General features: G+C 35.5%; 1 protein-coding gene across 5 annotated transcripts in view; it reads right to left on the bottom strand.

Annotated features, from left to right (window-relative positions):
* SPATA17 (spermatogenesis associated 17) overlaps positions 1-12,301 on the bottom strand; it is a 137,675-nt gene that overhangs the window by 50,538 nt on the left and 74,836 nt on the right. For all 5 annotated transcript variants that reach the window (XM_074351626.1, XM_010974015.3, XM_074351628.1 and 2 more), the window contains 2 exons: positions 7,923-8,126; positions 3,031-3,179 (listed from right to left, as the gene is read on the bottom strand). In XM_074351626.1, the coding sequence (XP_074207727.1) occupies positions 3,031-3,179; positions 7,923-8,126 (353 nt within the window). The remainder of the gene's footprint in view (positions 1-3,030; positions 3,180-7,922; positions 8,127-12,301) is intronic.

Here is a 12,301-nt window from a genome sequence, read left to right as displayed (position 1 = left end):
CTTCCTTCCCCACTTCATCTAGGCAACTTGCATGGTCCCATTTTACATCTGAAAATATTTCTTAGAATGCTCTCTGAAAAACCCTAAAATATATGTGTGTTGCTGTTTCCATTTTTTCCAAAAGTAAAGAAAAATCCTTTCTTATGGTTTTAAGTGGATCTGAGCAGACTGGGTAAACCAAGGGACGTAGGAAATTTCTTAATGGAAGCAGAAGAGAACACGGATAGAGAAAGGAATGAAAACAGTTCAGTGGCTCTGGACCCAGAGTTTCTATTGGGCAGTGGCAGCACATTACCTGTAGAAATAAGCCTGGCTCAGATCTTGAAGGGCCTTGGGTCATCCAACAAAGAATTAAGATTTATCTTGGAGTTAATAAAAAGCCATTAAAAAGTATATTAGCTGAATAATAGCATGCTTAAATTTCTTTAGTGTTATTGTGGTAAATGCACTGAACGTGAGCAAGACTGGGCAGATCAGATAGGATTTATAGCAATTAAAAGAAGATATTATAAATCCTAAATTAAATCGGTAGTAGAAAGGAAAAGAGAAGCTGAATTTGAGAGATATTTAAAAGGTAGAATAGGCAGGATTTGGGGACCAGTGGAATTTCGGAGAAGGGTAACGGGGTAACTGCCAAGTCCCTACCGTGGGCAGACTGTTGGTGCTGCAGTTCAAATTCAAGACAAAAGGAGGAGGCTAGTGTGGGATGTACTGAGGGTGGGACATCTGGGGGAGGTGCACACAAAGATGGCAGCTGAAACTATAAATCGAGAGTGTAGGAGAAAGATCTTAGAGACTTCAGAGTGGAAATCATTGTCCCAGCGGTGGTAGCTGAAGTCTCTCAAACAGAAGGGATCACTCAGATAGATCATGCATAGAAAGGAGAGGAGAGTAAAGAAAAAGAGTTGACTCCTGAATCCTGCCATCACTCTAGCTCTTTCCTACTACTGCTCACCCAGAGCACTGCAATACTCTCCCAACGCGTTTCCTCCCCTGCTGCACAGTTCTTCTCGGGTACATGTGTCTCCCAGATTCATATTCTTTTTATAACATCCTCTTACTCAAAAGCCCTAAATAGTTCTCCATTATCCACAAAAAACCCCTCAAATCCTTGGCCTTGAAGCCAAAATGGTTTCAGAAGGAAGCTACAAAACAATAGTTTCAGTTCTCTGAAAAGTGAGTCATCCATAGGCTAGTTGTTAAAACCAATTGCTTAGATGGTTTGCTAAAAATATGATGGCTTCAAATCTATAAGCAACTTCTTTAGATATTCCCAGCTTGGTTTGCTCCTCATTGGTTGGTTATCCTAAAAGCCTTTTCAGTCTGAAAGTTTCAGGGTAAAAGGTCATCAGCAACACTACAAAGGGTGAAGATATTTACAAGTACTCCACACAAAGTGCAAGCTGAGCACCTTTTTGGGGGGATAACACTGGTATCGGCTCTTTCTAGGCTAATCAAGGGATACTTCAGTATCTTTGATGCACAATGATTTCTGTGGAAATATCAACGTGGTCAATTATTTGTTTGAGAAGTTAATAAACCTTGACATCACTGAAAATTGAAAAATAATTATAAGTAACATAACTTCAGATATTCATCACTAAATTGCATATTTTGCTTGACTAAGTCTGAGCAGCATTAATCTTCTATAATCTCTTTGTAAAATAAATCTACCTACCCAAACTCATTGGAAAAAAAGAGTTTCTTATTTTCTTATTCATGCTATGTTAGGTAACTTGACAATTATTGAAAGAATCTGCTGAATACTTTATAACTAATATCTTACTTTGAGTAACTGCTATAAAATGAGAAACTTTGTAAGAATTACTTGAGTCGCTTGCCAATTTTATCTTCATATGAGTTTGCTCAAAAATTTTTATTTTTCAAGAGTCTCTTCAAAAATGCATGATTGAAATAAAGCATATTATATATCCCTTCTGACTGATAAAACTATCCAAAACCTACTGTGCTGGATAAGAGGTAATTCTAGTTTCTTTATATAACAAAACATACTTTGTAATATATTTTGGAATTATTATGATATAAATTATTATTAGATAACATGTAATACGACTAGTACAGAAATATATGTACAGAAATGTATAATCTGAAATGATAGGTAACTGCAGTTTATATGTTGTAGTTGATAGTTGACTACTATATAATAATTTATAATAATACATTATATTAAATAATTATAATAATAATAATTTATATTATAATAATATAATTATATACTAAATAAATATATATACTAAATAATAATAAGTAATTATTATAAGATATGTTATAAAGATAATTATAACATTATAGGATAAAAATCATTTTTTAAGACATTTCTAGATTTTAAGTGCTCTGTTTATAAATTACACGTAACTATTGATGACAAATGCCTGAAGAGAGAGAAAGTGACTTAGGGAAAGATGTATAAATTGAGACCCAAATCAATGATGCTAATACAATAATTTAAAACTGTATATGCTATCAGATTGGCCTTTATCTTTCTCAGTCATCTTCCTCAGCAGTAAGGAAACTAACCTCTTTCATTGCACCAGATTTATTAAAACTACAATGTCTATCAATGTATACAAATAATTTAGTTCATACGAAGAAAAATGTTTTCTGTTGGATCTTGACTTAGAAGATTCAGTATACAAGTCTGTATACGTCACTAGATAATTAAGGAAACTATCTTCACAGATGCATGGATGGTGGTCACTTAACCTTGAAATGCTATTCATTCTTTTCTTTTTCCCTTTGAGTAACTGGTGTGTGTGTGTGTGTGTATGATATATATATATATATATCATCACATATCAACGTTATATATATATACATATATATACACATCATCAACATCAACCTTATCTAAAACACTTGAATATTGAAAAATGGTTGCTTCTTAATAGGTTGGGGTGGCTTTACCTTTTCTCACAAATAAAAGATTCTCTACATTAGGAAATAGAAATGTTAAAAAAAAGTTAAGGCACCCAACGCGGTGCAGCTACCTTTTCTCAGCTAAGAACTCACATGTTGTCATTCACATTCCGCGCCCATTCCTGCCTTTGGACCTCCCGTCTGGCCTCCTTCAGCCCGTCCAGCGGGTCTGCCACCCGCAGCGTCGGTTCCAGGGGCCGGTAGCGCTGTTCCAGGACTTCGGCGACAGGGCGGAAGGGACCCTGACGAGAAAGGATGAGGTGAATATTTTATTATTTATGACCAAGGCTACTGAATACCTAACAAAGAATAGGAAGTAGTATTTGCTAAATTATTTTTAAAGAACAATTTGTTCTTCTTTGAATTTGAAAGCACTGGAGGGAAGAGCATCACATCTTCCAGAAACGCTCACGCAAGTACACGTTTAAAACTAAAGACGTTTTAAATTAAGCAAACACTTCCCCACTTACATCAAGAGTTTTCACTCTAGAACTAGTAAACTTGTAGTTATAAAAGCTGCTTTGTTTTCTAATTTTAAAAAAGCATGTATCTTCTAATTTAAAAGAAATTCTCTCCTTTTTTGAGTAAGCAAAAATATTTTAAAAGATCCTAGGCACAGCATTCAAAGAGCCCTTCTATAAATAGAAATGGGACAGCAAGTTTTTTTTTTTTAATTAAAATAAAGATTTTAGAGGGGCGAGTACAGACCGGTGGCAGAGTGTGTGCTTAGCATGCATGAGGTCTTGGGTTCAGTCCCTAGTACCTCTGCTAAACAAACAAACAAACAAACTTAATTATCCCCCTCAAAATTAAAAAAAAATTTAAAAAAATAAAAAATAAAGCTTTTAGGTGAGTGTCAAATCTTACATTTAACAGGTTCCGCCCCCAAATATAGAAGAGTCATATTTTAAATTATTTTAAGTGTTCCTTATTTAAAATTCTAAATTCTATTGCTTAATAACTCCAATACAATAGCTACCATTTGATGACACAAATACATAGCAGAGGAAAGTCCCTAAGCTGTAACTGTGTGGGGTGGTTTACAACATATCCTACCTTTAAATTAGTAGTTACTTATCATAGTTACTAGCATCCGCTGGTTGTCTAGTTAGTATCAGATGAAGCACAATACCGGTCACAGGTGGCCCGAGGTGCTGCTGTGCCATTCATTACATCTTGCTTTCACCACCATCGTTGTGCAGGACAGAAGTGATATAAAATGGACAAAGACTTCTAATCATATTCCCTATCCTTAAAGATCTCTTCTTTAAATAGGTTATCACTAACAAGCCACAGCTGGAGTTACTGCCAGCACTGGGTGAAGACTGTGGGGCTAATAAAAAGAAACGATTCACGCCTCATTTATGTTCACTTATGTTTTACATTAATAGAAACCAATAATAGGAACCAGTTACCATAAAAGTCATGGACCGTAAATAACACAAATGGCAAATAAGTATCATCTAGTACTCTTCACAGCTGGACAGGAGGACTGCTATATTTGAAAGTAGTTAATGGATTTTTATTGGAACTTTATTTTTTAAAGATACAGTAATATGATTCCAAGTTGACGATGAAGAAATCAAATATTTTTATAGATTTTTTATCTTTCACTTTGGCAGATTCTGTGGTTTAAAATTAATATTTGGTTGTGTTACCCAGAGCCAAATTACTTCTCTAGACCTTTTCTCTTCATATGTAAAACGGAATAGAAACTATCTTACGAAATTGCCTTTAAGGTATGCAGAGCAATAGCAGTTAATGCTCTTAGCCCGGTGCCTAGAACTTAGTGAATACTCAAAAGTGGCACTCATGGCTTTATTATTTTTAGCATCAAACTATCACCTTTAGTTTCCAGAGGAGTTTAAAAAGATTATGGACAACAGTAGCATCAAATACACGGGCAAATGGCCAAGGCTATGACTTTGAAGAGGCCGGCACTTCCGAGGAGTAACGGTCTTCTCGGTGGCCAGGCTCTACCTTTGAACCTTTGTTGGTGTATCCGTGTAACACATGCCCCTTCGTAGGCTTACTCCGCTCCTCGTTCGGAATTTGCCATTTCCAACATGACTAGGAAATGAGAGAGGAGGAACGCTACCTGAGCAGCATAATTTAGAATAAAAATAGACCCACTCTTCTATAATCTTCGTGATCACAATCCTCCTTTAATAATGTCCACCTCTTTGTCTTTCAGTGCCTGCTCCATACATTTACATGTTAGACAATTAATGTCCTCCCTTTGACCACCTTCCTGGTTAGCAAACTTGGCATCTACTGTCAGGGTTCTCTTATGCCAAAGCTTCTACTGATTTCTATTTCTTTTGATAGGCTCTTTTAGATCTCAAGTGATCATGTACACCAGTCATGCCCGGAGTGACATGGCATCCCAAATTTTGGACAAAGCTTCAAAATTCAGATCTGCTCATTGTACTCACTTCCAAATATTAAATCCTAAAATGTGTAGACCATCCAGGATTCAACCTGAACCTGTAAGTCTTCTTGGACTCTTAGCTACAGTTTTCCAGTCTTTGACTTTCTTTGCCTACAATCAAGTCCTATTAGAAGAGCCAAATACATTTATATTCTTCTATATTTTTAATAACCCACATTACTTTCTAGTCAACTTGTATTTTAAACTTTTCCCGAAGTTTAGATAATAGTAAAGTTATTTATATTCTTCCATATTTTTAATAACCCACATTACTTTCTAATCAACTTGTATTTTAAACTTTTCTCAAAGCTTAGATAATAGTAGTTATTTTTTAAACTTGCTGTTATTGTTTTATACATTTAAAAAATTCACCTCTCAAGTACAGATAGAGTATAACTATTATCACTTTGACTGCTGCATGTATAATTTCAAATGTTCCCAATGATGTTTGTACCTTTTCATTATTGGGTAGCGTACAGGAAATGTGGTTCAGTCAAAGAAAATTGCGACACTAAAAATCCCTTCCTGTGAAAACAGGAAAAGAAAGAAAGAAAAAAAAAACAAGGAAGAAAAGGAGAAAGGAAGAAGTCAAAGGAATATAAGAGAAGCTGAGAAGAGAAGATGGGTGAAGGAAGAATGAGAAAAAAGGAAAGATAAGAGAAAGAAGGAAAAGAAGGAAGAGAGGATATGACAGGTTGGTGGGGAGGGAGGAGGACCAGGGTAGGAAGGAAGGAGACAGGGAAAGAAGGAAAGGGAAAGAAAACAATCAGGAGGGACAATTATTTTGTGGAATGTTAGAGAAATGTACTTTACAAGTATGTGTGTGTCTACATACATACGTGTGTGTATGTATATGTGTATGTTTACACATATATAAAATCTTCCATACAGATGTATGGAAGTATGTATATTCCATACATATATGCATGTGTATCTTTATGTATATTAATGTATATATTTTTTTCCATGTGTCTTTATATATATACACCATTGTAATATAATAAGAAATATATTTAGTCTTTGCCCCTGGTTACTGGCACAGAGCTCTTAAAACCTTTGCAATTTCCCGATGATAGGAGTATTCTTTGTTACTCATAACAAGATTATATATGAGTTTATGCTAGTAAGGTGACTTAGGCTTCGTGAAGCCCCTGGATAGCCTCGGACAGACTGGTCACCAGAAAGACCAAGTGATTAGAAGTCTGGCACTTCCAGTCCCAACTCTGATCTCCAGGGAGGGGAGTGGGCCTGGAGATTAAGGGCTATAAAAACTCTTGCAACAAGGAGATTTGATGAGTTTCTGAATGAAATACACATCTGCATGCCGGGATGGTGGTGCATCCCAAAACCATGGGGACAGAAGCACCTGCACTCTGGATGCTTCTGAACCTTATCCTATGTACGTCTTCATCTGGCTGCTCAGTTGCATCCTTTATGATAAAGCAGTAAATGTAAATAAAATCTCTTCCTGAGATCTGTGAGCCATTTTAGCAAATTATTAAACCTTAGGATGGGATCATGATAACCCTCCATTTACATCTGGTCAGTAAGAAGTAGGGGAGACCTGGAAATTGTGACTGGTATGCTAAATGTGGGGGCAGTCCTGTGGGACTGAGCCCTTAAGCTCTGTATCTGCACAGCTGAGCTTTTGTATGATATCACAGTCCTGGCTGATACCTTGACTACAACTTCATGAGAGATTCTGAGTCAGAGGTACCTACAGTGCTGTGCCTACAACGCTGACCCACAGAAACCATGAGAAAAGAAATGTGTGTTGGTTTAAGCATCTGGCTTTGGACTAATTTATTAGCCGACACACAGAGGCAAGCCCGTGTCGGAAGCTCATAGGTGGGAGTTCTGGGAGCTTGGCTGTGTGCACCAAAATCAGTCCATTTCCCGGTGGATGTACCTGGTGGCCGTTGTCTAGTCCAGTTTAAATACTGATGGGGATGATAGAAGTGTTTCTCTCTGCCTTTAGGACAGTGACAATCATCCCTGACCTCTCCCACTCCACCCTTTCACCCTAGGAAGTCACTGGCCAATCCTGCTCTTCTCCGATCCACAGTGAAGATTATCTGCCTTTGCTTGGGTCTTGCATTGTTTTGGGTCCTCTCTCATTCTCTAACTTATACTTCTAAAATTACTCCCCTCCAAACTATGTTTACAATTGTATGTAATTATATGAATCATCAGATGAGAGGTTAAATTACATAAATTGGATAATGCGTAAGGGTTTTCTAGCAACAACAGGTCATAACAAGTACTGTTATTACAATAGTGTTACATGAAAAGGCTAGATCCTAGCCCCAATCCTATATGTTAACCTCATATTCAAAATCGATAAAATTCAATACCAAGGAAATACTTAATTATTTCTTTGGTATCTATTTTACATGTACTTCATATTTATTATTTAAAATTAGATTCTGGAAAAAAATTATTTTCCTTTCTTCCTTCTCACAAAGACAAAACAAAACAACAGTAAATTTAAAAACAAAAAAACCCAGCAAGAATACAATCACTGCCAGAATTCTCATACAGGACTAGTGAGTACCTGACATGGTTTCCTATCGATGGGTGGCAGAATTTCGGACCGAGGAAAGGACCGGGCACTGGTACAAGCCAGCCAGTCGCTAAGGCTGACGGAGTGCGTCTGCTTAACTTTAGGTCTTCGGTGCGTTAAAGGCTTTGCCTTCTGTAACCTCAGCTCCCACGGGTCAGGGTCTTTCCTGAATGGTGAGTTGTATATACCTGGAATCTAAGGAAAAGCAACATAATTCTAATTTTTATCTTCAGTGTTCACCTGAAACCAAGGGAAGATAAAGTTGTACTATAGAAATTTTCATATGTTGAAGGACTGCAAGTTTTTTTTTAACTACAACATGTACAACATGTACAACACTGGACTAAACATACAATACGTTTAAGGACTGCACTTTGTTTTTAAACTACAACTCTCATTCTTAACTAGAGGTGGACTTCAGATTTGCCCAAAGAGATTATGGAATACTCACACTTTGTCTCCACTTCAGACCAACGGTTTCAGAATCATTCATAGTTGAAGACTAAACATATTAAAAAATGTGGAGCTGTAGTTTCTATTTGCCACACATGTTTATATAACTATATATAACAGTTTTATATAACTAAACTGTATTTAAGAAGAAAAAACCCAGAATGACCTTAAGGTATTCATTTTGTATTCTAACCATTAACTGTGTATATGTATGCTTAACCATATCTGTAAGTCATGCATTCACTCACACAAACTCAAATGTTTGAACCAGTTGCAGGTACAAAGTAAGAATTTTTAAATATTTGATTATTTGAATGAATATTCATTATACAACAAATGGCAGCCACTTTAAGTTCTTTACTTTATAATAATAAACTGGTATATATACACACACACACATCTATACATACATACATGTGTATATATGTGTGTACGTGTGTATAAAATCATTCAAAATAACATCCCATATTTAATGAGTTGCATTCATGTGGTTAGGTTGGGTACTTCTATAGTGTCACATTCCCTTTGCTGTTCTATCATTGACCTTGTCACACATTGCATCAAAATAGTCAAGACTTATTTAACCAGTGCCTGCTGTGCAGTAGGGGTTCAATAGATGTGTGTATGATAAATTCATGATAAATACATTCAAGTTTCGCGCATTCCATTTTCTGAAACATTCAATGGTGTTTGAATATACAAACTGCATTGAACTATTTTTTGTGCTTTCATATATACAAACACATATTCATGAAGAAAAGTTATATTTTAAAGGACAGTATGACTTGTTTGGTTGCTCTGCAGACGTTCTAATGTAAGGAATGTATCCATTAAACCTGTCTTTCCTAAAAATGTGCTTTTTTCTTCTGCCACCATCATATCCATAAGTATTTCTGGCTGTTATTATTTACTTCACGGAATAAGCAGTTCCAAAGTATTATGATTAACTACGATAGGTGTCTTGGAAAACCTACCCTAGAAAATTTTCTATTTCCAGTCTACCAGCTCAGTAAGTATGAAGCTCCATCTAATAACCGAGACTAGATTCTGTGTCTGACCCCTAATGCTTCCTCAGCAACCTGGGGACAACTGTCACCGTACCTCTCATGTTGTTTCCTAATTATCTTTGTGTGCGCCGGTCTTGCCCAAGCAAGCAGCTGGAGCACAGGAACTCTGTTTTAGGTATTTTTGCATCTGTAGGGCCTAGCAAAAGTGCTTGACACGTAGCAGACACTCAAAAAATGAATGCTCAGTTCTTATCTAGAACAACAATGCACGGTTCAGAAAAGCCCATAAAGTCTCTCTTTCACTCTTACTTTCCAGAACCACATAAATATCTTAGTAAAATGTTTGAGGTTTATTTTAAACTCTTATCGACTTCTTTCAAAGTTATAGATTATACTCCTTTTATCTTTCTTAACACTTCAGTTTCAATTTGCTTTTGAATACATTGCAATCTAGAACTAAATTATCACAGACCCATTGACTCATCTCCAACTCAACTTTTCTATGCTATAATTGGGGACTGAATTTTATTAGATAAAACAAAGTTTAATTCATTTATTTATTTAATTTAAATATATTTGCCTATTTAAAAAAATACTTTTGAATTTGCTCTTTGAGTTTTTTTTCCCTATACAATTTATAAAAGAAAAAAAGTGTTGAAAGTGTTACAGGCATTGTATAAACCATTTTTAGTATCATGTTAACATTATCTCACTATGATACTAAATATAGAACAAGGTGGATACATAAACAGATATTTTAATTACGTTAATATAAGAAAAATATATGCACAGGTATTCAAAATAGCTTTCAGTGGATAGTACATTTGAAGTGAATGGTAATTTTTAAGATGATTTTTAGGGTGATTTTCTAAGATGAGGATATGTCAAATGTAATGAGAAAAAACAATAAATATGATACTAAAAGGGCTATTCACACACAAACATAATGAAATCTACATAGTCTATGAAAGAGATGTAACAGAACACCTTTCTGTTTAGCGATGATCTAATTAACTGAAGCCAGTTTAATGTTTCTCCAAACTTACAAATTAAAATGGTAAAATGCATACAATTGAACTAGATTATAATTTATCATTTAAAAATATCCACCTGAATAACTGCTACCTGCTATTAACTTTCCCCCCATTAGAAATCTTTGATCTCTTTCCACATTTGCATGCACATGTATACACAGGCTAGATGGGAAATGCAAATAGATCGGTAGACATGATAGCTTTCTTAAATGATATTTTGCAACCTATATGGAGACCTCCTCATGTGTATTCTCTTTGCAATTTAAATCACATATAGATAGAAAATATATTTTAATTGAATTTAAAATATATCATTTAAAATCTTCAAGGTGTCAGTATTTTAGAAATTAATTGAATACCTTTGGCTAACTTTTGTCAATGAAAACAGTCCAGCCCCCCTCAATCCCTACAGGAAGTAAATATACTTCTATTAATACAGTATTCATTTAATTATTATTTCTTTTAGTAAATAAAACAACCTTAACTCTCATCTCAGTTGCTGTATTTCATTAATTTGCAAGCCACCTTGTGAATAATGGTTTGTTGTTGATTTTTTAAAAATATTACTATCAGCCACAGAAGACAAAGTAAACCCTCAGGGACTATGACATATTTTTCCGTTTTCACATTTTTTCACAACGTAGAAGGGCTACTGCCAAGCTAGCTTTTGGGACTTCATTTTCAGCAATAATTTTCTAGAGTGACCAACACTATGGGGAAATCTGTGCTAACTGTTTAAAGAAAAAAAAAAAAAGAAGCCTACAACTGAGTTATTTGCAGTACTGTCATGCTAACATTCAACTCAATAAGACCCAGGAAACCTCAGGAGAGGACTCTGCTAATAGCTTCTTACTGACCTCCCTGCATCGGGCCCGGCTGCTGACTGGTGGCCCAATGGTGAATACGGCAAATGAGGTGTGAAAGCACTGATTTTTTTTAAAGGCTATGATTCTGACTCGTCAAAAGGGGAAAAAAAAAAAAAGGCAATGAGTTATATAATAGATATATATTTTTCTTGAATTCCCCCCTTCAGACCTTCCATCATGGGAACTTAAGCATGACCTAGAATATTAATTATGTCAGGTTGAACAACAAGCAAATGTACCATTTGTTACCCAGTCACCCTTAGCATTACATTAATATTTTGAACCATTCCATATTTCTAACAATCTACCAGTTGGCTCTTTTCTTCTTAGTTTCTATTCTTATACTGAAGCAGTGTACGAGAAAGTCCTTTAAAAAGGCAACTGATCTGACAACAAACGTATATACTCGTTATGTTTGGAGCAGCCACTGCTTTATTTCATGAAGAATGTTTTTACGGTCATTTTCTACTCACATACTGACCTTTATTTTGTAATTGCCTGGGGGAAGCCATAGTCTAATTTTTTTTCCCTTTTCTCTTTGTTATTGAGGTTTACTTTAAACACAAGTTTCTGGAAAATAAAAGGAATCTGAAACAGGACCGTGTACACCTGTAATTCCCATAGCACCATTACACTTCCATAGCACCATTACCGGTGCTTCAATTTCAGATTTTATCAGATGAGAAACAGTAATTTCTCATGATTTCAAAGTAACTGCTTATTCCAGGAATGAAAAACTATTAAGGAGATAGGGTGGGAGGGAAAATTCAAATTTTACTTTTGCAAATACAATTACACAGCAAATGGGAGTCACTGATGGCCACAAAAAGAAACAAAATTGAAATAGAATTTTCTTGCCCTGTGAGTCAGAATACTGTGAGAGAGAAGCAGTTCTCAAAGGGCGGCTGGCTAAAATATGTCTGGTTGGTTCTAAGTTTTAATAAAACATGCTTAAAAAAAAATCAGACATTAGGCAAGCACAGAACATAGTAAAGACCCTGAATAACAAG

The sequence above is a fragment of the Camelus bactrianus genome, chromosome 23 (assembly GCF_048773025.1).
Source record: "Camelus bactrianus isolate YW-2024 breed Bactrian camel chromosome 23, ASM4877302v1, whole genome shotgun sequence".
Taxonomy (NCBI): domain Eukaryota; kingdom Metazoa; phylum Chordata; class Mammalia; order Artiodactyla; family Camelidae; genus Camelus; species Camelus bactrianus.
The sequence above is the reverse complement of the archived record's forward strand: the minus strand, read 5'-3'. Positions and strand labels throughout refer to the sequence as shown.